Source organism: Theropithecus gelada, chromosome 16 (assembly GCF_003255815.1).
Source record: "Theropithecus gelada isolate Dixy chromosome 16, Tgel_1.0, whole genome shotgun sequence".
Taxonomy (NCBI): Eukaryota; Metazoa; Chordata; class Mammalia; order Primates; family Cercopithecidae; genus Theropithecus; species Theropithecus gelada.
The window spans coordinates 5,867,762-5,894,168 of NC_037684.1; the positions used below are offsets into that span (position 1 = coordinate 5,867,762).

Below are 26,407 nucleotides of genomic sequence, written 5' to 3' on the forward strand. Positions count from 1 at the left end.
TCTTTCTGGTATTTCATAGTTGGAGCTTACCCTCAGACTTCTCAGAAAAATAATGTAAATAATACTAATAGTACTGCAATGTAATGGGCCTTGATTCCAGACCTTTAAATATGTATTACTCTAGGACATTATCTTATGAAAAAAAATTTGTTGGGTGACTTTCTGTAAGACACTGCTAGATGCTAGGGACACTAATAAAAAGATGTGTATGGAAAAATAGTGACTAAAAAGTGGTAAATAGGAGTGCTTGTAAAGGGATAAAGTGGTCATTTAGCTCTTGATTGGTTGGGTTTAGGGTCTTTGTAGAAGAGGGAGAGAGTATTTTGCTGGTTACTTTATTACTTTGTGCAAGCCTGACTGGGCACAGTGGCTCATGCCTATAATCGCAGCACTTTGGGAGGCTGAGGTGGGATGATCACTTGTGCCCAGGAGTTCATTACCAGCCTGGGCAACATAGTGAGACCCTGTCTCTAAAAGAAAAAAAAATTGATTGAATTAAAACCTTAAAAAAAAAAAAACCTTAGGCCAGGCGCGCAGTGACTCACACTTGTAATCTCAGCACTTCGGGAGGCTGAGGCAGGTGGATCTATTGATCTCAGGAGTTTGAGACCAGCCTGGGCAATATGCATAACCCTGACTCCACAAACATGCAAAAATTAGCCAGGCGTGATGATGCATGCCTGTAGTCCCAGCTACTCTTGGAGACTGAGGTGGGAGGATCGTTTGAGCCTGGAAGTTGGAGGTTGCAGTGAGCCTAGATTGTGCCACTGCACACCAGTCTGGGTGACACAGTGAGACCCTGTCTGAAAGCAAAAATAAAATCTGAAGCCTGTGAGAGAAAATATCCTCATTTTATAGATAACAGACCACAGCGAATAAGTGGCACCAGAATTCAAACTTGGATTTTCTGACTCTTATAAATTCTATTCTATCTTTATATGTAAGGCTTTCATAGAACAAGAAATGGGAACCATTTCAGCAGTTAGACCAAAGATTTGGTATTTGGGGTCTCAGTAGATGTGCAGAAAGGAATGATAGATTAAAAAAAAAAAAGATTCTTAAGAAAGTTAATCTGGTCTTAGTATGTAGGTTTAATTGACGCAATGAAGAGTAGGATAGATTTGTTGTGACTAATGGATTATCTTCTAATGTGAGAATTGTAGTTCCTCTTTCACTTATGTTTTGGCTTTTAGCTAATTCTGCTCTAGTAAGGTAGTATTTATGGAACTTTTTCTAGGATAATGCTGTCTTTTTAGTAAAATGGCATGTAGAAATTACCTGATTCATGTAAAAATGTTTATAATATATGAATTGTTTATACAGAATAGGTTTTTAAGACTCCCATTGTATACAAATTTTTTTTTTTTTTTTTTGAGACAGAGTCTCGCTGTGTTGCCCAGGCTGGAGTGCAGTGGCGCAATGTCGGCTCACTGCAACCCTCACCTCCTGGGTTCAAATGATTCTCCTGCCTCAGCCTCCCAAGTACCTGGGACTACACTAATTTTGTATTTTTAGTACAGGTGGGGTTTCACCGTGTTGGCTAGGATGGTCTTGATCTCCTGACCTCGTGATCCACCCGCCTCATCTCCCAACGTACTAGGATTACAGGCATGAGTCACCATGCCTGGCTGATACTTAAGTTGGGGTGGTGGTTCTTAGTTTTTTTTTGTTTTTTTTTTTTTGAGACGGAGTCTCGTTCTGTTGCCCAGGCTGGAGTGCGGTGGCGCGACCTGGGCTCACTGCTACCTCCACCCTCCAAGTTCAGTCGATTCTCCTGCCTCAGCCTCCTGAGTAGCTGGGATTACAGGCTCCTGCCACTGCACCCGGCTAATTTTTTTTTGTATTTTTAGTAGAGACGGGGTTTCACCATCTTGGCCAAGCTGGTCTTGAACTCCTGATCTCATGATACACCCACCTCGGCCTCCCAAAGTGCTAGGATTATAGGCATGAGCCACCGCGCCCGGCTGTTCTAAAACTTCATATTTTTGCTTTCTCCCATCCAAGTACCAGCCAGGCCCAACCCTGCTTAGCTTCCGAGATTCAGCACGTTCAGGGTGGTATGGCCATAGGCGCCAGCCCTGTGCTTTCTAACTCTGCTTGGACCCTTATAGTTCTACTCTTCCATAATAATTTTGTCCTCTACTGATAGCATACTTTTTTTTGTTTTTGTTTGTTTGTGTTTTTTGTTTTTGGGTTTTTTTTGAGATGGAGTCTTGCTCTGTTGCCCAGGCTGGAGTGCAGTGATGCAGTCTCGGCTCACTGCAACCTCTGCCTCCTGAGCTCAAGTGATTCTCCTGTCTCAGCCTCCCGAGTAGCTGGGATTACGGGCGCATGCCACCATGCCTGCTAATATTTCTATTTTTAGTAGAGATTGGGTTTCACCGTGTTAGCCAGGATGGTCTTGATCTTCTGACCTCGTGATCCTCTTGCCTTGGCCTCCCAAAATGCTGGGATTACAATTGTGAGCCACTGCACCAGGCCCTCAGCATACTTTCTGTACTACTGTTCTAGAAATGCCCTTTAAAACCCCAACTCTGTAGGGTTTTTTTGGTTTTTTTGTTTGTTTGTTTTGTTTTGTTTTGTTTTTGAGACGGAGTCTCCCCCTGTCGCCCAAGCTGGAGTGCAATGGCGCAGTCTCGGGTCACTGTAATCTCTGCCTCCCAGGTTCAAGCGATTCTCCTGCCTCAGCCTCCCGAGTAGTTGAGACTACAGCCACGTGCCACCACGCCCAGCTAATTTTTGTATTTTTAGTAGAGACGGGGTTTCACCATACTGGCCAGGCTGGCCTTGAACTCCTGAGCTGGTAATCCCCTGCCTCGGCCTCCCAGAGTGCCGGGATTACAGACGTGAGCCACTGTGCCCAGCCCACCCTGTAGTTTTTTTAGCAGACCGTTTCATGGCCTATTTCACTAAGTAGATGGAGATAGCACCCATCTTCCATGGAAATGTCTTACTATTTGCCTCTTATTTCTCTATCTTAGAAAAAGGGGAGTCCAGCCGGGCTCAGTAGCTCACGCCTGTAATCCCAGCTACTTGGGAGGCTGAGGCAGGAGAATCGCTTGAACTCGTGAGGCGGAGGTTGCAGTGAGCTGAGATTGCGCCATTGCACTCCAACCTGAGCGAGAAGAGGGAAACTTCATCTCAAAAAAAAGAAAGAGAAGTCCTGGTCAAATTTACAAGGCTAACCTCTTCATAATATGTCCTTATTTCCAGTCATTACTTGCTCCTTAGTACTCTCTTGCTGCAGTGTCTTTCTGTAACTGTTCCCATGTGATTACAAAAATGCCTAGATTGTCACCATCATTTAAAAAATACATATATATATATACACACACACACACACACACATATGCTCTTTACTAGTCTTTAGTGCCCATTAGTAAATGCCTTAAATAAGGGATCAGTACTGCTTTCATTTCCCCACCATCTGTTCTGTATAGCCCTCCATAATCTGGTGTCTATACAAGTCACACTATGGAAACTATGCTCAGGAAACTTATGAATGTCTCCTGATCAACAACTGTATTCTGTTTTGCAGTTTAAAAGTACTTCAAAAGCTTATTGATGCTTTTGTTTATTTTGTCCCATCCTTATAGTTTTTTCTGTTGTTAATATTTGTGAAATAGAAGGAGCACTAGTTCTAGTTCATGCTTTCTTTTACTTTTCCATAGCTTCTAAAACTAACAGTGAAAATGATATATTGAAACAGTAAATTATACATCTATATCAGATTTGTAATTGTGTATTTCATTGCTATTTGAAGTGTAAAGTAATGGTTCTATATCATTTTTATTGGGAAGGTTGAATTTCCATAGCTTCAGAATATTCAAATTTTTTTGTGTGGATTTAGCTACCCTTTTCAGAATTTCCTTTTGATGAAGTCATTGATTAAAACGTCATTAAAACAAAACAAAAAGAATTCCAAAAACCTTCCAAAATTCCTTTTTTAAAGGTGGGAAGGCATACCTGCTGTCGTTTTATAGGTAGAACACTAAAACACAGTAAATTACCTGGCCTCTAACTTGGTGGTCTGATTTTTTCTGCCTTGCTCTGGTGTTTTTGTGGTTTTATTTTTTGTGAGTTGTGAGCGGTTTTTTGATGCTTATGTTTTGTTAGGTGTATAGACACACTTTTGGATGTCATATTTCAGGGAAAGCATAGAGTCATGGGCCTGAATAACAATTGAGTACAAATATTTATAAATGAGCTGAAGTAACTTTGATTTCAATGTTATATTTTAATAAGTCTAGGTTATTTTACTACAGAGCATTAAAATGATAAAATATTTTCCTTTTTTTTTTTTTTTTTTTTTTTTTTTAGCTTGTCAGCTCATTTGCAGCTTACATTTACTGGTTTCTTCCACAAAAATGGTATGTACTTAAAAGTAAATAAGTGGCATTTTAATAGCAAGATACCTTTGTGAATGTAAAAAAAGTGGGGCTTCTGAGTGTAAATTTATAAAATTATGTTTAATGGAAAAAAAATGTTGATTCTGATGTTTTTGAGCTTTAAGTTATAAAGGCTAATGATGAAATTTTTTTTTCCGGGAGGGACAGAGTCTTACTCTGTTGCCCAGGCTGGAGTGCAATGGTGTGATCTCGGCTCACTGCAGCCTCCGCCTCCTGGGTTCAAGTGATTCTCCTGCCTCAGCCTCCCAAGTAGCTGGGATTACAGGCACACGCCCCATGCCCGGCTAATTTTTTGTATTTTTAGTAGAGACAGGGTCTCACCGTGCTGGCCAGGCTGGTCTTGAACTCCTGACCTCGTGATCCACCTGCCTTGGCCTCCCAAGGGGTGCGAGCCACCACGCCTGGCTAATGATGATTTTAACAAATTGTCTTAGAACTTCAATAGGTAAAGAATCTCCTCAGTAGAACCTTTTATGCATATTTTGAATTAATGATATTGCATCATGTTTTAAAAAGACAGTAAAACAACTGAAATAACCTCTATTACCAATGGCATATATTAATATTTTAGATATTATGCAAAAGAAATTACATAGTATATTACTCCAGTAAAAGCTCAAAGCATGCTGGAAAGAATTAGAGTTTTTTGTTTTGTTTTGTTTTGTTTGTGTTTTTGAGACAGAGTCTTGCTCTGTCGCCCAGACTGGAGTGCAGTGGCGCCGTCTCGACTCACTGCAAGCTCCGCCTCCCGGGTTCACACCATTCTCCTGCCTCAGCCTCTCGAGTAGCTGGGACTACAGGCACCCGCCACCACTCCCGGCTAATTTTTTGTATTTTTAGTAGAGACGGGGTTTCACCGTGTTAGTCAGGATGGTCTCGATTTCCTGACCTCGTGATCTGCCTGCCTCGGCCTCCCAAAGTGCTGGGATTACAGGCGTGAGCCACCGCGCCCGGTCTAGAGTTGTTTTAAAAATAGAAATATACGGCCGGGTGCGGTGGCTCACGCCTGTAATCCCAGCATTTTGGGAGGCTGAGGTGGGTGTATCATGAGGTCAGGAGTTCAAGACCAGCCTGGCCAATATGGTGAAACCCCGTCTCTACTAAAAATACAAAAATTAGCTGGGTCTGGTGGTGGGTGCCTGTAGTCCCAGCTACTTGGGAGACTTAGGCAGAAGAATCGCTTGAACTCGGGAGTCGGAGGTTGCAGTGAGCCGAGATTGCGTCACTGTACTCCAGCCGGGGTGACAGAGCCAGACTGTATCTCCAGAAAAAAAAAAGAAAAAAAGGGAAAAATACTTATCAGCTTGTCCATCATAAGTCTGTGTATACTGTATATCTTTTTTTTATTATGCAGTGGAATAAAACCATTATTAGAAACATGCCAGTTTGGTTATCTTGGTATTGTTTAGTAAGAAACAAAGATTGAAAATGAGGCCTGACATGGTGACTCATGTCTGTAATCTCAGCATTTTGGGAGGCTGAGGCGGGAAGATGACTTGAGGCCAGGAGTTCAAGACCAGCCTGGGCAACACAGACCCCATCTTGTACAAAAATTAGCCAGGTATAGTGGTATGTCCTGTAGTTCTAGGTACTTGGAAGTCCAAGGTGGCAGGGTTGCGTAAGCTCAGGAATTCAACGTTACAGTGAGCTATGATTGCACAACTCTGCTCCAGGCTGGGCAACAGAGTGAGACCCTGTCTCCAAAAAGTCCCAAATATTAGGCTGGGCATGGTGGCTCACAGCTATAATGTCAACACCTTGGGAGGCTGAGATAGAAGAATTGCTTGAGGCTTGCCTGGGCAACACAGGGAGAACCTATCTATAAGAAGTAAAAAAAAGATTAACTGGGCACAGTGGCACATGCCTATAGTCCTAGCTGTTCTGTAGTCTCAGCTACTCAGGGGGCTGAGGTGGGAGGATTGTTTGAATCTTGGAGGTTGAGGCTGCAGTGAGCCAAGATCACACCACTGTACTCCAGTCTGACTGACAGAGTGAGACCCTATCTGAAAAAGACAAAAGACAACCTTGCCAATTGTCAGACTGCTCTTATATAACCATTTTAAAATGACACTCTGGGTTTTGTGGTTTTTTTTTTGAAACAGGGTTTTGCTCATGTCACCCAGGCTGGAGTGCAGTGGTGTGATCAACTCCTGGGCTCAAGTGATCCTCCTGCCTCAGCCTCCTGAGCAGCTAGAACTACAAGCGTCCCTACCATGCCTGGCTAATTTAAAAAATTTTTTTTGTTAAGATGGAATCTCACTACATTTCTCAGGCTGGTCTCAAACTCCTGGGCTCAAGTGATTCTCTCACCTCAGTCTCCCAAAGTGCTGGGATTATGGGTGTGAGCCACTGAGACTGACCTTAGGGTTTTTGTGTAAGAAATTTGAAATCTCATATTTGTATTAGCAGCTAATGTAATTTCTAGTTTTTACCTTAGATCTGGTCTATTTTTTATATAGAAGTAACCTGGGTAGCATTACTGTTTTTGATTTCCTTCAATTATTTGTAATGGTGTGCTTGTAGTCCTTATTTCTAGTCATCGTATTTTGTTTTCTGTGGTGCTTCTGACATGTCTAGACTTTAATTCTTCAGAAGCTTATAATTTTAATTTAATTTTATACATTCATCAGCCCTTTGTTCTCAGGGACCTGTGTAGAACACATAGTTTACCCATCACTGAAATTTTTGGAAAGTAGTCAGATTAAGCTTTTTTCCTATCTACATGACAAAATATATAAAGTTCAAAGATTGCTCAGTTTTACTTTGTTTTTATTTTTCTTGATATTGATGTAAATAAGATAGTGAACTGTGTCAATATCTCTGTTTCCAGAAAATAATTCCTCTGTCACTCAGGCTGGAGTGCAGTGGTTTGATCTCAGATCACTGCAGCCTCTGCCTCCAGGTTCAAGTGATTCTCATGCCTCAGCCTCCCAAGTATCTGGGATTATAGGCGGGTGCCACCAAACTAGCTAATTTTTTTTTTTTTTTCTGAGACAAAGTTTCGCTTTTGTTGCCCAGGCTGGAGTGCAGTGGCACGATCTCAGCTCACCACAACCTCCACCTCCCAGTTCAAGCAATTCTCTTGCCTCGGCCAGGCGCGGTGGCTCATGCCTGTAATCCCAGCACTTTGGGAGGCCGAGACGGGCGGATCACGAGGTCAGGAGATCGAGACCATCCTGGCTAACACGGTGAAACTTCGTCTCTACTAAAAATACAAAAAGAAATCAGCCAGGTGTGGTGGCGGACGCCTGTAGTCCCAGCTACTTGAGAGGCTGAGGCAGGAGAATGGCGTGAACCCGGGAGGCAGAGCTTGCAGTGAGCCCAGATTGCGCCACTGCACTCCAGCCTGGGCAACAGAGCGAGACTCCATCTCAAAAAAAAAAAAAAAAAAAAAATTCTCTTGCCTCAGTCTCCAGAGTAGCTGGTATTACAGGCATGCACCACCATGCCTGGCTAATTTTTTGTATTTTTAGTAGAGATGGGGTTTCTCCATGTTGGTCAGGCTGATCTCGAACTCCCAACCTCAGGTGATTTGCACGCCTCGGCCTCCCAAAGTGCTAGGATTACAATAGGCATGAGCCACCGAACCCGGCCCCTAATTTTTATATGTTTAATAGAGACAGGATTTCATTTCAACATGTTGGCCAGTCTGGTCTCAAACTCCTGGCCTTAAGTGATTCGCCCACCTCGGCCACCTGGGATTACAGGTGTGAGCCACCACACCCGGCCCTCCTGCAACTAGTTTCATTTATGCTTTCTGCCAAGAAGCTTTAACTGTATTTGTCAAAATTACATTTGACTAGCAGTGTATTATCATAAATGTTCAATCTTCAAGCCGGCCCAGTTCCATGTGCTTGTAGTCTCAGCTACTTAGGAGGCTAAAATGGGAGGATCACTTGAGCCCAGAAGTTTGAGACCATACGGGGCAACATAACCAGACCCTTGTCTGAAAAACAAACAAAGATATTAAATCTTCAAATGAGAAATATTCAGTAAATATGGCCAGATGTGGTGGCTCACACCTGTTAATCCCAGCACTTTGGGAGGCCAAGGCGGGTGGATCACTTGAGGTCAGGAGTTCAAGACCAGCCTAGCCAACATGGTGAAACCCCATCTGTACTAAAAATTAAAAAAATCAGCTGGATGTGGTGGTGCGCACCTGTAGTCCCAGCTGCTCAGGAGACTGAGGTGGGAGGATCACTTTAACCTGGGAGACAGAGGTTTCAGTGAGCCAAGATCGCCCTACTGCACTCCAGCCTGGGTGACAGCGAGTCTGTCTCAAAAAGAAAAAAGGAATTAGGAAATATATGTGTATGTGTGTGTGTGTGTGTGTATATATATATATACACACACACACATATATATATAAACATAGAAATGTATAGATTTTTTTTAGAGACAGGATCTCACTGTTTCACCCAGACTAGAGGGCAGTGACAGGGTCATAGCTCACTGCAGCCTCGAACTCCTTGGCTCAAGAGATCCTTCCACCTAGCCTCTGAAGTAGCTAGGACTACAGGCACATGCCACCCATCATCACACCCAGCTAATTTTTTGACATTTTGTAGAGACGAGGTCTCTGTATTGCTCAGGCCAGTCTTGAACTCTTGGCCTCAAGTGATATTCTTGCCTTGGCCTCCCAAAGTGTTGGGATTACAGGCATGAGCCATTATGCCTTACCAGTGAATATTTTTTATACTTACAGCCTGGGCATGGTGGCTCACGCCTGTAATCCCAGGTACTCAGGAGGCTAACGTGCTGACGTGTAAGGATCACTTGATCCCAGGAGCTTGTGATTGCAGTGAGCTGTGATTGTGCCACTGCACTGTACCTTGGGTAACAGAGCAAAACCTATATCTAACGGAAAAAAAATTACAGCATATAGGACAATAACTATATTTGTCTTGTGAACGGTTTATTTAGACTATATATAAAGGCTTTTAAGGAGTTTGCTGTAAGTTTAGAAGTGATTTGAGGAAAAAAGAATGAGTGAACTTTTGAGAAGTCTTATGGGAAATCTGTTTTAAATTCCCTGACTTAATAACAAAATGAGTACTGTGTTTATATATTTTTAGAATATATTTTAAAATGCTGATTTTCTATTTAGATAAGCCATCACAAAACTCAGAAAATGAACAAAATTCTGTTACCCTGGAAGTCCTGCTTGTGAAAGTTTGCCACAAAAAAAGAAAGGTAATGTCAATGTCAGTAAAATGATATTGGTAGATTAAATGGAATAATTTGCTTAATTGGACATCTTTATGCATATATATTGTATTTTAAAGCTGAGTTTTAAATTTTGAAAGCTTAAGAAATATGTTGATGGCCTAATTATAAAACTGATAACCTCTTTTGCCAACTCGCATATCTGTGTAGTTTTTCTAGTCTTTTAATAAATGTCTGTACAACACTTTCTCTTTTTTTTTTTTTTTTTTTTTTGAGGGAGTCTCGCCCTGTCGCCCAGGCTGGAGTGCAGTGGCCAGATCTCAGCTCACTGCAAGCTCTGCCTCCCGGGTTTATGCCATTCTTCCGCCTCAGCCTCCCGAGTAACTGGGACTACAGGCGCCCGCCACCACGCCTGGCTAGTTTTTTGTTTGTTTGTTTGTTTGTTTGTTTTTAGTAGAGACGGGGTTTCACCGTGTTAGCGAGGATGGTCTCGATCTCCTGACCTAGTGATCCGCCCGTCTCGGCCTCCCAAAGTGCTGGGATTACAGGCTTGAGCCACCGCGCCCGGCCAACACTATAGGAGTCTGGAAATGGAGAAACTGTTTTAGCATTTGGCATAAATTTAGTTGCCTTTCTACCATTTCAGTCTCTTAGCGTATTTCTTAGCTATTTGTACCCATTGATATTTTAGATAAGGGCTAAGAGAGAGTTTTTTCCCACAAGATTATCCTTTTTAACACTGCTCTCAGGCAAAGAAATTTTGTTGTCAGTGTTACTAGCCATTCGCTTATTAATACATTGCTTCAAATTTTTATAAGGTGAAGTTATTTCACCATAGAAACAAGTGTTATGATGTTTCCTGGTCAATGGATCAAAGCCAACAGATCTACCTTTAGTTGCCTCAAGTCCCTGAGTGTTTCAAGAGGAGTGGGAACTGGTCTGGGTCCAGGGTCCCAGTACTGATATTCTTCCAAGACCATAGGCCATAAGGGCCTCAAACATTGGGAGGGAGTAGACTAAGGTGCCTCGGAGGCAGCAGTGGAACTTTATTTTTAAAAGTTTATGTAAAGGCCGGTTGCCGTAGCTCATACCTATAATCCCAGCACTTTGGGAGGTAGAAGTGGGCAGATTGCTTGAACCCAGGAGTTCAAGCATCCTGGGCAACATGGCAAAACCTTGTCTCTACCAAAAATACAAAAATGAGCTAGGCATGATGGCGTGTGCCTGTGGTCCCAGCTACTCGGGAGGATTGCTTGAGCCCAGCAAGTCGAGGCTACAGTGAGCCATGATTGCACCACTGAGCTCCAGCCTGCGTGACAGAGTGAAACTGTCTCAAGAAAAAAAATATATATGTAAAGTTAGGAAATGTCACTCCTTGCCAGGTGTGGTGGCTCACACCTGTAATCCCAGCATCCAGGAGGCCAAGGCGGGCGAATCACGAGGTCAGGAGATCGAGTGGCTAACATGGTGAAACCCAGTCTCTACTAAAAATACAAAAAATTAGCTGGGTTTGGTGATGGGCACCTGTAGTCCCAGCTACTTGGGAGGCTGAGGCAGGAGAATGGGGTGAACCCTGGAGGCAGAGCTTGCAGTGAGCCGAGTTTGCACCACTGCACTCCAGCGTTTGTTTTTTTTTTGTTTTTTTTTTGTTTTTTTTTTGAGACTCTGTCTCAAAAAAAAAAAAGGGAAATATAACTCCTTACTCCTACCTAACCTCCATACACATTACAACAAGTGATGATATGAAAATCCAAGATACATTACTTAGAATAAGATACGAATATAAATACAGTCATTCTTATGTTCAAAAAAAGTATCGGGGTAAACATTTTCCTGGAAGAATGTACACAGCCAACTGCTAGTATTAGTTATCTCCAGGGTGTAAGACCTGGGGGTGGGTGAGATTTCAAAGTTTTCACTTTATAGTCTTATAAAATAGAAAATTTTTTAGACTGTATGTAGTCTGTTTTAAAAGAAGTAGCTGCTGTAAGATACTGTCATAAAGGTCTTCTGATCCTTCCAGTTTTTCTAGTATGCATTTTCAGTGTAACTAATCATACAATAACAGGATATTACTCAGAATATGATCATTGGTAAATAAAACCAGTTTTGTTTTTCTTTCTTTAAGGATGATGATCCTTTCTGTTAAACAACATATTTTAACTATATGGATTTACTGTTTAATAATGTAGCGTTGACCATGGGATTATTAGTCATTTTTTTATTTCTAATGGTCCTATTAGTCATTGTCATGTTAAAATAGAATATTTAAGAGATTTGATAAACGTACATGAGTTTAACATTTTGACATGGTTTTTTTGTTGTTGTTAAAAAGCCTTACCAGAGATATGTAGCATGCTTTTAATTCTGTATTTCTAATATACAACTGTTTAAGATCACTGTTAGCTAAATATTAGATATACTGTGTCATTATAATTTTATTATGTTGGAGAAAACGTCAATTGCTTTAATATTTTGGAATATAAGTATTTCAAATTTTTATTTTTGCTTCACAATTTTCAGAACTATGGTTAGAATTTTAACATTCCAGTTGGTGATCATGGTCTATCTCCCATTGTTTCCTATAGCTATGATTAGAAGTTTTATTATAAATCTTACTGCTTATATACAAATAAATATAATTTAATAATCTTTACCTTTGCAGGATGTAAGTTGTCCAATAAGGCAAGTTCCCACAGGTAAAAAGCAGGTGCCTTTGAATCCTGACCTCAATCAAACAAAACCTGGAAATTTCCCGTCCCTTGCAGTTTCCAGTAATGAATTTGAACCTAGTAACAGCCATATGGTGAAGTCTTACTCGTTGCTATTTAGAGTGACTCGTCCAGGAAGAAGAGAGTTTAATGGAATGATTAATGGAGAAACCAATGAAAATATTGGTAATTTTTTTTACTAGATTTTATCACTGGAGGTTAAGATGGTCACTGAAAATGATTGTACCAGTGTTTCTTCATGATAGTCATGGTACTGAGTCTTAAAGCAAGCAGTGAATTCACTTCCATCTCAATATTTTGTTGTGCAAATTTTCAAACATAAAGGACAATGAGAAGTGTTTTATAGTGAACACCTATCTACTTACCTCTTAGATTTAACAATGAACTTTTTTTTATACTTGTTGCATATTTATCCCCCTACCCATCACTCTATTCTTCCAACAATTGTGAATTCATCTTTGAGGTATTCATTCAACAAACACATAGGTGCTGGGGATGATCTAATTTAATTGAAGATGATTAAAACATTCAATCCTATCCTCCAGAGTCTCACAACCTAGTGTAGGGAAATAGACATGAAATAAATCATTGTAGCAAAATGATAAGTGGCATAATACAGGTATATGTGAAGTTCAGCAGAGAACCACCTTGGAAAAAATAGTCTTTGACTCTTGAAGTATTGTTTGAAGTTTTTGGAGAGTTACCATGAGTGAGAAGGAATTTGCCTAGCAAAGATAATTCTCAATAGAAACATTAGCATTTGCAAAGATGTGAGGTTAATGTTGTGTTAAAAAAAAACATATAGTAAAAATGCAAAATTGGAAAACATATAGTCTGTGTATTATTGCAACTTTAGTGTAATTTGTACCTCATTTGGGATAAATGTAGCATGTTTTATTTAAGGCACCATATCTCATAAATAACACATTTTTGTTCTAATATTTGATTTATGAGAAATGTTTGTTAAATTTAGATGTCAATGAAGAGCTTCCAGCCAGAAGAAAACGAAATCGTGAGGATGGGGAAAAGACATTTGTTGCACAAATGACAGTATTTGATAAAAACAGGTAATGTTGATGAACAAGTGAGGCTCCCACAATGTTCTGGAAATATTTTCATTCTGACGCAGAATATAATTATTTATAGTGATTATTTCATTGCTTTCATTTCTTTTTATTCTTTTTTTTTTTTTTTTTTTTTTTTTGAGACGGAGTCTCGCTCTCTTGCCCCGGCTGGAGTGCAGTGGCCGGATCTCAGCTCACTGCAAGCTCCGCCTCCTGGGTTCACGCCATTCTCCTGCCTCAGCCTCCCGAGTAGCTGGGACTACAGGCGCCCGCCACCTTGCCCGGCTAGTTTTTTGTATTTCTTAGTAGAGACGGGGTTTCACCGTGTTAGCCAGGATGGTCTCGATCTCCTGACCTCGTGATCCACCCGTCTTGGCCTCCCAAAGTGCTGGGATTATAGGCTTGAGCCACCGCGCCCGGCCTCTTTTTATTCTTATGGATGAAAAAACAAATTTGCAAACACTGAATTTTTGTCTATTTCATAGACAACAATAAACACCATTAAGGAACTATTTGGATAGATAGCTCAGTTAAGCTTACTTATTTGGCAAATATTTTCTGAGTGTCTGCTCTTTGCCAGACACTGTTCCAGATGTTGAGAAGGCAACAAAATCCCTGTCTTCATTATGGAGCTTAACTTTTAGTTGAGGAAACAGACCACCACCCAAAAAATCAACTAATGTCAGTTAGTGATGAATGTTGTGAAGAAAAATGGAGAATAAATGGTTACTATTTTTAGAGATATCCTCTGGGAGGAGGTAGTATTTGAGAAGAGTCTTAAATGGACTGGGCCCTGCATAAATCTTGGGGTTATGTGTTTATTAAAAATTAAGGAAGAGAAGCTGGTCATGGTGGTATGCACCTGTAGGTCCAGCTACATAGGAGACTAAGATGGGAGGATTGTTTGAGCCCAGGAGTTGAAGGCAGCAATGAGCTATGATCATGCCACTGTACTCCAGCCTGAGTGACAAAGTGAGATCCCATCTTTTTTTTTCTTGCCCATTGCAACCCCTCTGCCCCCTGGGTTTAGGCAATTCTCCTGCCTCAGCCTCCCAAGTAGCTGGGACTACAGGTCCGTGCCACCACGCCCAGCTGATTTTTTGTATTTTCAGTAGAGACGGGGTTTCACCGTGTTAGAATGGTGTCAGTCTCCTGACATCGTGATCCGTCTACCTTGGCCTCCCAAAGTGCTGGGATTACAGGCGTGAGCCACCATGCCTAGGCGAGACCCCATTTTTTTTAAAAAAAGAAAGAAGGCCAGGTGCGGTGGCTCACGCCTGATATCCCAGCACTTTGGGAGGCCGAGGTGGGTGGGTCACACGGTCAGGAGTCCGAGACCAGCCTGGCCAAGATGGTGAAACCCTGTCTCTACTAAAAATAAAAAAATAGCGGGCACAGTGGTGTGTGTCTATAATCCCAGCTACTCCAGAGGCTGAAGCAGGAGAATCGCTTGAACCCACAAGGCAGAGATTACAGTGAGCCAAGATCGATCGCACCACTGCACTCCAGCCTGGGTGACACAGCAAGACTGTCTCAAGAAAAAAGAAAGAAAGAAAATCATGTATAATCATTGTGTACCTCTGTGCATTTGGTACAGGATGGCAAGAAACAGGCTTATAATAATTCATGCAGTTTCTGTTTGGAAACGAAATATTTTAGTGAAAATATCACCAGTGAAAGAATGTCTAGGAAGCAAATCCAGCATTTGTTTTTCAGGATTGGAGGAAGAAACCTATGCCATCATTTCTTGTACCAGGCTGCTTGCTGGTAGTTAACCGTTTATTGTCAGGTATAGGACAAAGAACCAGGAAAGGTAACTAGGCCATTCCTCCTGTTGTTTATTATTTATTTATTTTGAGATGGACGCTTGCTCTGTCACCCAGGCTGGAGTTCAGTGGTGTGATCTTGGCTCACTGCAACCTCTGTCTCCTCGGTTCAAGCGATTCACCTGCCTCAGCCTCCCGAATAGCTGGGATTACAGGCACTCGCCACCACACCTGGCTAATTTTTGTATTTTTAGTAGAGATGGGGTTTCACCATGTTGGCCAGGCTGGTCTCAAGCTCCTGACCTCAGATCATCCACCTGCCTCAGCATCTCAAAGTGCTGGGATTACAGGCGTGAGCCACCGTGCCCGGCCAGTGTCTTTTTTTTTTTTTTTTTTTTTTTTGAGACGGAGTCTCGCTCTGTCGCCCAGGCTGGAGTGCAGTGGCGTGATTTTGGCTCACTGCAAGCTCCGCCTCCCGGGTTCATGCCATTCTCCCGCCTCAGCCTCCCAAGTAGCTGGGACTACAGGCACCCACCACCACGCCTGGCTAATTTTTTCATATTTTTAGTAGAGATAGGGCTTCACTGTGTGTTAGCCAGGATGGTCTCGATCTCCTGACTTCGTGATCCACCCGTCTTAGCCTCCCAAAGTGCTGGGATTATAAGCGTGAGCCTCTGCGCCCAGCCCAGTATCTTTTTAATGTCAGAAATTTTATTGTGGATCGAAGATTTGAATGGAAAACAATAAAACCATAAATGTACTAGAAAATAGGGGTCATGTCTATGGGGGGAAACAGTTAGAATGAGGCACATTGGACTTCATTAGTGCTGTTAATTGTTCTATTTTAGGCACCATGGGGTATGTTCTGTTTTCTTTTTTATTCACTGTACCTGACACATACATTAACACATTTCTTGTAAGAAAAAGATAATGCTTTTATTTTAAAGTGCCAAGAAGAAACTGGGAGAATTTCCACCCAGCAGCTTATTTTGAAAATATTTACCCGGACGTGGTGGCTCACGCCTGTAATCCCAGCACTTTGGGAGCTGAGGCGGGCGGATCACGAGGTCAAAAGTTCGAGACCATCCTGGCCAACATGGTGAAGCCCCATCTCTACTAAAAATACAAAGATTAGGCCGGGCGCGGTGGCTCAAGCCTATAATCCCAGCACTTTGGGAGGCCGAGACGGGCGGATCACGAGGTCAGGAGATCGAGACCATCCTGGCTAACACGGTGAAACCCCGTCTCTATTAAGAAATACAAAAAGCTAGCCGGGCGAGGTGGCGGGCGCCTATAGTCCCAGCTACTCGGGAGGCTGAGGCCGGAGAATGGCGTGAACCCGGGAGGCGGAGCTTGCAGTGAGCTGAGATCCGGCCACTGCACTCCAGCCTGGGCGGCAGAGCGAGACTCCGTCTCAAAAAAAAAAAAAATAAAAAAATAAATAAAAATAAAAATACAAAGATTAGCTAGGCGTGGTGGTGCGCTCCTGTAGTCCCACCTACTCAGGAGGCTGAGGCAGGAGAATCGCTTGAATCCAGGAGGTGGAGGTTGCAGTGAGTTGAGATCATGCCACTGCACTCCAGCCTGGCGACAGCGAGACTCCATCTCAAAAAAAAAAAAAAAAAATTCAAACCTATAGGAAAGTTGAAAGAATACTACAGTCATTTAATATCCACCTACGCTTCATCTAGATTGTTAACATTTTACCACATTTGATTTATTTGAAAGTATATATTTTGTTTTTGTGCTGAACAGTTTGCAGGTTTTGCTTTATTTCTTATTTATAAACTCTGTTGCATGTATCTCCTAAGAACAAAGACATTTTCTGGTATAACCACCATACACTTATGAGGAAAATTAAAATACAAATACAATACTATCTCCCCAGTTGACCTCAATAAAGTCCTTTATAATTTGTCCTGTCCCCACCCCGATTCTATAGCTAGTTGTCATAGTTCTTCAGTCTCCTTCAATTTGGAATAGTCCCCTACACTTTCCCACTACCTTTTGTGACATTTTTCCCCCAGTATAGGGCTGTAGTTTTGCAGAATGTATCTCAATTTGAACTTCTGTGATGATTTCCTCATGATTAGCTTCAGGTTAAACATTTTTGGCAGGGATTCTAATGAGTGATGTGTTCTTTATGTACTACGTCACAGACCAAAGGTAATATTAGGTTTGATCACTCAGTTAAGATGCTGTTCACAGTATTTCTCCATTGTAACAGTACTTTTTTCCCCTTTTATATAAATTAACATATAATTCTTACACTAATACATGAAGCTGAGTAAATATCCATTTTCTTCCCATAGCCTTTCACCCAGTAGTTTTAGCATCGATTATTTTTGCTTGAATAAATTGTTCCTTTGGCAGTTGGGAGATGGCAATTTTCTAACATTTCTTCCACATTTATTAGTTTGCATTTTTATATAAAGAAGAGCGTTCCTTCTCTGCTCCCTCTGCTTCACTTGACCAACCCTAAAATATATATATATATATAAACAGGCGAGCATAGTGGCTGACGCCTGTAACCCTAACACTTTATAAGTCCAACACGGGAAGATTATTTGAGCCCAGGAGTTTGAGACCAGCTTGGGCTGAACATAGCAAGACCCTGTCCCTAAAAAGAAAAAAAAAAAATTAAGAAAAGTTATATATAAATTTTTTAAAAAGAGCATTCCTTTTCCCAGCTTTGATATTTTAAAATCAGTATGGAGTAACAAATTCTATTTTTATTCAACTAGTTTTAATTTGTTGACTGTTATTTTAATGCTCAAATTTTCTCATATTTGGTCAGGAGGAACCCTTCTAAGTAGGCTTCTGTGTCCTGTTTTGTTGCTGCTAGTTTTTCCTGATTTTCTAGAATAGTAAGATATACCAGAATTCCTTCTCCTTTTTTTTTTTTTTGAGACAGAGTTTCGCTCTTGTTGCCCAGGCTGGAGTACAAAGGCACGATCTCAGCTCACCACTACCTCTGCCTCCCAGGTTCAAGCGATTCTCCGGCCTCAGCCTCCTGAGTAGCTGGAATTACAGGCATGCACCACCATGCCTGGCTAATTTTGTATTTCTAGTAAAGACGAGGTTTCTCCATGTTGGTCAGGCTGGTCTGGAACTCCTTACCTCAGGTGATCCCCCCACCTCAGCCTCCCAAACTGTCGGGATTACGGGCATGAGCCACCGCACCCGGCCTACCTTCTCCTTTTCTTACCTCTGCTCTGAAATTGTGATTTCTTCAAGGAGTCATGCATGATTCTTTATAGAAGAATAGTGTTTTTAAGCCAAAATCTGCGTGTTAGATATGTAAAAATTGTTTTTAAAATCTCACAGAGGGCTGAGTACGGTGGCTTACACTTGTAATCTTAGTACTTTGGAAGACCAAGGTGGGAGAATCGCTTGAGCCCAGGAGTCTGAGGCTTTAGTGAGCTATGATTGTGCCACTGCACTCTAGCCTGGGTGACAGAGCGAGACTGTCTTTAAAAAAAAAAAATCAAAAAAAAAAAATCCAGTTCATTCCTTGAAATAATAACGAAAATTCAAAAGCCATATAGGAAAAGAATACAAGGTTGAACAAAATAAAAATCAAAAACTTCTTCAGAAAACAAAAAAGCCACCATAACCAAAGTCAAAATGGAAATGACAAGACGGGGAGAAATTATTTTCAACCCGTTTTATAGGTAGATATCTCATTCTTGAATGTAAAAAGGTCATACTAATTTTAAAAGACCACTGCCCAATAGAGGAATGGGCAAAGGAAACAATAAGTTTACCAAAATAGATATATGTGGTTCTTAAACAATTTAAACGATAAAATATCTGAATTAAAAGTACACTGAGATGCATGTTTTCACTTACCAGATTGGCAGAGACCAAAAAACTTTTGATAAAGCACTTAATGAGACTGGGGGAAAGGTCTCCACGTACATTACAGATAGAGTGCATTGGATTGTAACTATCAAATGTACACCCATAAAATGAAATAGTATGTATCTATGTAAAAGCATAAGGAAGCTCTGTTTTGATTTAGAGATACATGGATTTATTGCCTATTTGAATAAATTAGTTTTTAAAATAGTTGAATGGCTTTGCCGATATGTACTATTGAAGTTGACTAAATTTAAGTTGTACAGCAGAGAGAAAAGACAAAAATTCTTAAGTCTCAATTATTTGGTTTTAAGAGACTTTAGAGACAGACACCTGGATTCATTTGCTAGCTCTGGCTATTTATGGTTTCATTAAGGCAAGTTATTTAACCTTTTCTTGCCTCAGTTTTCTCTTCTGGCAATGGAATAATAGTACGTAGTTCATAGCATTGTTGGGAAGATTAAATGAACCATGTAAAATCTTTATAATAGTGCCTGGCACATAGTGAACACTCAATAAATGTCAGCTGTTTTTACCTAATAGAATTTCTCTAACAGTGATGAAGAGAAGCCACATTCTTGATATATATAGTTAATTACTGAGCATGGTTGAAGAATGGTGTTTAGAGTAGTAGTGGTTACTAGTGTTTAAAGTATGGAAAAAATAAATTATACATAGACATGTATGTACACACATCTTAAAACTATATTGTGTGAATATATTTGAATTATTTGATTCAATTAGTGTTCCGTGAAATATTTATTGAGCACCTATATGTGCCAGGTGCCCCCAGAATTCTATAGTTACTAGATTTGTCGTAATCATCAGTTTACTGGTCAAGTATAAAAGTAAAGGATTCTAGTTCAAACAATTACAGTAGTTAAAAGTAATAGAATTCTTAGTGTTTCCCTAAGACAAGCATTGTAACACTGTTCTCCTATTTTTAAAAATATAAAGCTTGGGCCGGGCGTGGTGGTTCACACCTGTAATCCCAGCACTTTGGGAGGCCGAGGTGGGTGTATCACGAGGGCAGGAGTTTAAGACCAGCCTGGCCAAGATGGTGAAACCCCGTCTCTACTAAAAATACAAAAATTAGCCGGTCATGTTGGCATGCGCCTGTAATCCCAGCTACTCGGGAAGCTGAGGCAGGAGAATTGCTCGAACTGGGCAGCAGAGACTGCGGTGAGCGGAGATTGCACCACTGCACTCCAGCCTGGACAACAGACCAAGACTCCATCTCAAATAAATAAATAAATAAATAAAGCCTGTACATATGCTTTATATTTAATGTTGACAACGTACCAGGTTTTGAGACCTTAAGCATATTATACTTTATGTGTTTAGAGTTATATCTGAGTAGCTACAGTAATGAATCCCTATTAATACAGTTTTTAGTGTACATCATTAAAATTGCTTTCATCAGGACTGGAGTGTAGCTGTATTTTAAAATCTTGTCGGGTATGTAAGCTAGTTTATAAATTTAATAAATGCTTTTAGTATAAATCTAAAGATGTAGAATTTGTGTACTTATAGTAATAACACAGGTTACTTTAAAGTATATGTGTTTGTCTAACAGGCGCTTACAGCTTTTAGATGGGGAATATGAAGTAGCCATGCAGGAAATGGAAGAATGTCCAATAAGCAAGAAAAGAGCAACATGGGAGACTATTCTTGATGGGAAGGTATGGACTACTTAGAAGGTTGAGCACGTTATAGTTATGAACTCCCATTTTTGATTGATGTTTTCCTCCCCAAATGCTAATTCATGTTGGAAGTAAAGTCCTTTGTTTTTTATTCTTTAAAAAACACAAGTAAATGATCAAATGATCTAGTCAGAGCATTTAATGGAAGGCATCATCTTTTTTTTTTTTTTTTTTGGAGGCAGAGTCTTGCTCTGTTGCCCAGGCTGGAGTGCAGTGGCATGGTCTCGGCTCACTGCAACCTGTGCCTCCCAGGTTCAAGCGATTTCCCTGTCTCAGCCTCCTGAGTAGCTGTGATTACAGGCGCGTGCCACCATGCCTGGCTAAGTTTTTGTGTTTTTAGTAGAGACGGAGTTTGACCATCTTGGCCAGGCTGGTCTCGAACTCCTGACCTTGTGATCCGCCCGCCTCAGCCTCCCAAAGCACTGGGATTACAGGTGTGAGCCACTGCGCCCAGCCACACGGAAGGCATCATTCTTTAGAGCCAGACTGCCTGATTCAAATATCTGCTCCTAGCTATGTGGCGTTTGGCAAGTTATTTATCCATGTCTCAGTTTTTTCACCTATAAAACGAGACATAGAATTGATTGATTAGATGAAATAATAAAATATTTAGTACAGTGCCTGGCATACAATAAGTGCTCAATAAATGTTAATGGCTATTTTAAATTCCATTTATTGTAATGGCAGGTAATAAGGGATGACTAGTAATACATTTGTTAAGAAGTCTGCAGAATTTAGATTAAGCATACTTAAAATAAGTCTTTTAAGCGATAAAGAGGAATCCATACATTTCTTAAATAGGTAGATTCAAAACTATAATGATGTCCTTTATTTCTAAATATGTTAAGTCAGTGTACCATCCAATGCAAAATCTCATAAGGATTTTTTTTTTTTTTTTTGAGACGGAGTCTCGCTCTGTCGCCCAGGCGGGAGTGCAGTGGCCGGATCTCAGCTCACTGCAAGCTCCGCCTCCCGGGTTTACGCCATTCTCCTGCCTCAGCCTCCCGAGTAGCTGGGACTACAGGCGCCCGCCACCTCGCCCGGCTAGTTTTTTGTATTTTTTAGTAGAGACGGGGTTTCACCGGGTTAGCCAGGATGGTCTCGATCTCCTGACCTTGTGATCCACCCGTCTCGGCCTCCCAAAGTGCTAGGATTACAGGCTTGAGCCACCGCGCCCGGCCCTCATAAGGATTTTTTTAAGCCATAAAATTAGTTCCAAGTTAATCTAGAAGGCTAAGTGTTTAGTAATACTAAGGGAAATTTTAGAAAAATATTTTGAGAATTTTTACTTACCAGTTTTAGTATGATATACAATATACAGTAGAATATACTGTAAAGTTAAGAGAACTTAAACCCTATGGTTTTATATAAGCATAGGAATAGACAAGCATGTCATTCAGGCATAGTCCTGAAATAGTTTGATGTATATTTGAAATGTAGTTTATGATAAAGGCAGTGGTATAGCTCTGTGAGAAAGACAAACTGTTCATTAATTGTGACAACTCTTCTCCAGTCATCTGGAAATAATCTTAGACCTAATACATTCCGGAAGGCTCATAAACATGTAAAAATGAACATTAATAAGCATAGAAAAAAAAATAGGTGAATGTTAATATACTGCAGTGAGGAAGACCCTTCTAAGGATGATTTAAAGTAAGAAAGCATAAAGTAAAAATTGCCTGGTTAAAATTAGTCATTTTTATATTGCAAAAAATCTAAAGTTACAAACAAATTATGGAATGGGGGAAATATTTGTAACACAAAATGCTAATATTATGAATACATAATATTGTGAATTATAAAACAAGAAAAAGATACGCAGTGTAATAAGAAATATGTGTCAAGGACTATCACGCAGTTCTTAGAAAATATATATAGATGGCTAGCAAACTTTTAAAGCAATACTCAACATTATTAGTGTTCAAAGGCATGCAAATGCAGAGATACTACTTTTGACAGTTTGACACAGATTAAAAAGTTTGACAGTTTCTAGTGGTTTAGGGATGTGAGGACACAAATACTCTCAAATAATATATTGATGTAAGAGTAAGTTGGGGCCGGGCTCAGTGGCTCATGCCTGTAATCCCAGCACTTTGGGAGGCCTAGGCAGATGGATCCCCTGAGGTTACGAGTTTGACACCATCCTGGCCAACATGGTGAAACCCCATCTCTACCAAAAACACAAAAATTAGCTGGGCGTGGTGGCAGATGCTTATAGTCCCAGCAACTTGGGAGGCTTAGGAGGTGTATTACTTGAACCCAGGAGGCAGAGGTTTCAGTGAGCTGAGATTATGCCACTTCACTTTATCCTGGGAGACAGAGCAAGACTCTGTCTCAGAAAAAAAAAAAAAAAGGTTGATACAGTCTTACTATAGGGCAGAATGGCAATATATATGAAGTTACAATTGTATATATAGTCTTTAACAATTTAAAATTTTATATTTTTGTCACAAGGTAGTAACTTGTTAACAAAAGATATGGGTAACAGGTTTTCTCAGCATTTTTAAAATAATGAAACAGAAACACATTCAATCTAAAAAGCCATTAAAAAGGATGATAGTTTGACAAGATTTCCATATTAAATTTTTACATAAGTGTGTGTGTGTATATATATATATATTTTTTTTTTCCCCTTCTTTCTAAAATTTATAATAGTGGTTAACTCCAGGTGATGAGATTTCAAATAATTTTTATCTATAGTGTTTGGGTTTTCTGCGTGGATTTATCTTTATGATCTTTTTCATTTTAAATTTCTTGTTTTAAAGTATGTTTTTATTCATGAGACTATAAGGATTATATATATGAAGGGTTTTTGTTGGTGGTAGTTTTGTTGTTGTTGTTGTTGGTTTTGGGGTTTTTTTTGGTTTTTTTTTTTTTTTGAGACGGAGTTTCACTCTGTCACCCAGGCTGGAGTGCAGTGGCATGATCTCGGCTCACTGCAACCTCCGCCTCCCGGGTTCAAGCAATTCTTCAGCGTCAGCCTCCTGAGTAGCTGGGATTACAGGCGCGCACCACCATGCCTGGCTGAGTTTTTTGTTTTTAGTAGAGATGCGGTTTCACCATATTGGCCAGGCTGGTCTCGAACTCCTGACCTTGTTATCCATCCGCCTTGGCCTCCCAAAGTGCTACAGGTGTGAGCCACCGCGTCTGGCCTTTTTTTTTTTTTTTTTTTTTTGAGATGGAGTCTTGCTCTGTCGCCAGGCTGGAGCGCAGTGGCATGATTTTGGCTCACGGCAACCTCCGCCTCTTGAGTTCAAGCAATTCTCCTGCCTCAGTCTCTCGAGTAGCTGGGATTACAGGCACCCGCCACCATGCCCAGCTAATTTTTTGTATTTTAGTAGAAACGGGGTTTCACCATGTTGTCCAGGATGGTCTCGAACTCCTGATCTCGTGATTGCCTGCCTCGGCCTCCCAAAGTGCTGGGATTACAGGCGTGACATTGAGCCTAGCCCTCTAGTCTAAATAGTTTTAAGAGGATTACTTTGTAATAACGATATAGAAGGAGTTTAGGCCTCTGTGGCAGTAAAATAAATTGAAGCTCTTTGAAGGTTTTATAAAAGAGAATATCATGAAAGCAGTCTTTGAGAAAATTATTTAATCTCTCCTATATTTGAATAGGAAAGTAAAAATCAGAAGAAGCAAGGAGAACAATTGAGATACTCTGGTAGTAAGGCAATACTGATCTATACAAAGGTTCTTGTGTGTGTGTGATCCTTGAAGGACGAGGAAGAAATGATAGACATTTCGAAAAGGACATGGCAATTACCTGAGAAATGAAAGAATAGGAGTCAAATATAATTCCAAAATTTTTAGCTTAGGGTCACTGGTAAGATGATAATGACAGGAACAAAAATAACATGAGAAGGAAAGTGTGTTTTAGAAGAAAAGATAATGGATACACTTCTAAACATGGTTTAGTTCAAGGTGACATTGAGATCAATTGGCAATGTCCAAACAGCAGTTGGAGATACGAGTTTAGAGTTCAAGTATAAGGATAAGAATGGAGAACCAATTTGGGATCATCAGCTTAATAGGTAAATTCTTGAGGATGGGTGAGTGATTCGATCAGATGGCTAAAAGTTAGCTATTTTCAATAGCTTAGCGTCCTAAAATCAAAGAAGAGAAGCACTGGCAGTCTTTGTCAGTGAAACTGAGAGAAGTTAAAGAAAATTGCTAATTGAAAAGCTGTTCGATTTACAAGAAAAAAAAGTAAATTGGTCACCTAAGAGCAAAGGTTACATGCTGGTGGGCTTTGGGTACCACAATTTTGTTTTTAAGACTTCAAGGCCGGGCGCGGTGGCTCACGCCTGTAACCCCAGCACTTTGGGAGGCCAAGGCGGGCGAATCACCTGAGGTCAGGAGTTCAAAACCAGCCTGACCAAGATGGTGAAACCCTGTCTCTACTAAAAACACACACACAAAAAATTAGCCGGGTGTGATGGCGGGCGCCTGTAATCCCAGCTACTTGGGAGGCTGAGACAGGAGAATCCCTTGAACCTGGGAGGCGGAGGTTGCAATGAGCTGAGACCATGCCAATTGCACACCAGCCTGGGCAACAAGAGTGAAACTCCATCTCAAAAAAAAAAAAAAAGACATTTTGAACTGGTTAGCAACAACATAAATGAGAAGTTTTCCCATGAAAATTTCGATTTCTGACTTCTTTGGAAAAATATGAAAATCTGGCTGTGCTGGACCAGTGTTTTCACATGGCAACAATTCACCTGTTGCTGATCAGTGGTCGCCTCTTTTAGGTAGCCCGTGCTTTCCAGTTCAAATTCTACAGTGTCTGCTCCATACGTTTACTTTGTTTGCCTAGCCATCTCAGTCAGCATTTGGATTTTCAAGACAAATCTATTAAGGCAAATCCACATTGACTTACAATGATTTTTTTTTTATTTCTACAATTTATTTGAATTCATTATCTGAGTCTCCAGTCTTTGCATGTTTTTTTATTTTTTAGAGGCTGCCTCCATTTGAAACATTTTCTCAGGGACCTACATTGCAGTTCACTCTTCGTTGGACAGGAGAGACCAATGATAAATCTACAGCTCCTATTGCCAAACCTCTTGCCACTAGAAATTCAGAGAGTCTCCATCAGGAAAACAAACCTGGTTCAGTTAAACCTACTCAAACTATTGGTAAGAAAACATTACAATCAAAATAATGGTTTGCAGGGTTAGGTCTCATGCTTTAGATTAATTCACTTGTGTTTTGCTTTATGTGATTCTTCTTCTTCTTCTTCTTTTTTTTTTTTTTTGAGACGGAGTCTTGCTCTGTTACCCAGGCAGTAGTGCAGTGGCGCGATTTTGGCTCACTGCAACCTCTGCCTTGTGGGTTCAAACGATTCTCCTGCCTCAGCCTCCCGAGTAGCTGTGACTACAGGCACATGCCACCACACCTGGCTAATTTTTTGTAGTTTTAGTAGAGACAGGGGTGGCTGGGCGCAGTGGCTCACACCTGTAATCCCAGCACTTTGGGAGACCAAGGCGGGTGGATCACAAGGTCAGGAGATTGAGACCATCCTGGCTAACACGATGAAACCCCGTCCCTACTAAAAATACAAAAAAAAATTAGCCAGGCGTGGTGGTGGCCACCCGTAGTCCCAGTACTCAAGAGGCTGAGGCATGAGAATGGCGTGAACCCGGGAGGTAGAGTTTGCAGTGAGCTGAGATTGTGCCACTGCACTCCAGTCTGGGCGACAGAGCA

The 26,407-nt window shown here is 40.8% G+C and overlaps 1 protein-coding gene across 2 annotated transcripts in view; it reads left to right on the forward strand.

Annotated features, from left to right (window-relative positions):
* Window positions 1-26,407, forward strand: part of SUZ12 (SUZ12, polycomb repressive complex 2 subunit) — a 67,072-nt gene that overhangs the window by 27,140 nt on the left and 13,525 nt on the right. For both annotated transcript variants that reach the window (XM_025361624.1, XM_025361625.1), the window contains 6 exons: window positions 4,321-4,370; window positions 9,517-9,602; window positions 12,241-12,472; window positions 13,281-13,374; window positions 20,575-20,680; window positions 25,662-25,839. In XM_025361624.1, the coding sequence (XP_025217409.1) occupies window positions 4,321-4,370; window positions 9,517-9,602; window positions 12,241-12,472; window positions 13,281-13,374; window positions 20,575-20,680; window positions 25,662-25,839 (746 nt within the window). The remainder of the gene's footprint in view (window positions 1-4,320; window positions 4,371-9,516; window positions 9,603-12,240; window positions 12,473-13,280; window positions 13,375-20,574; window positions 20,681-25,661; window positions 25,840-26,407) is intronic.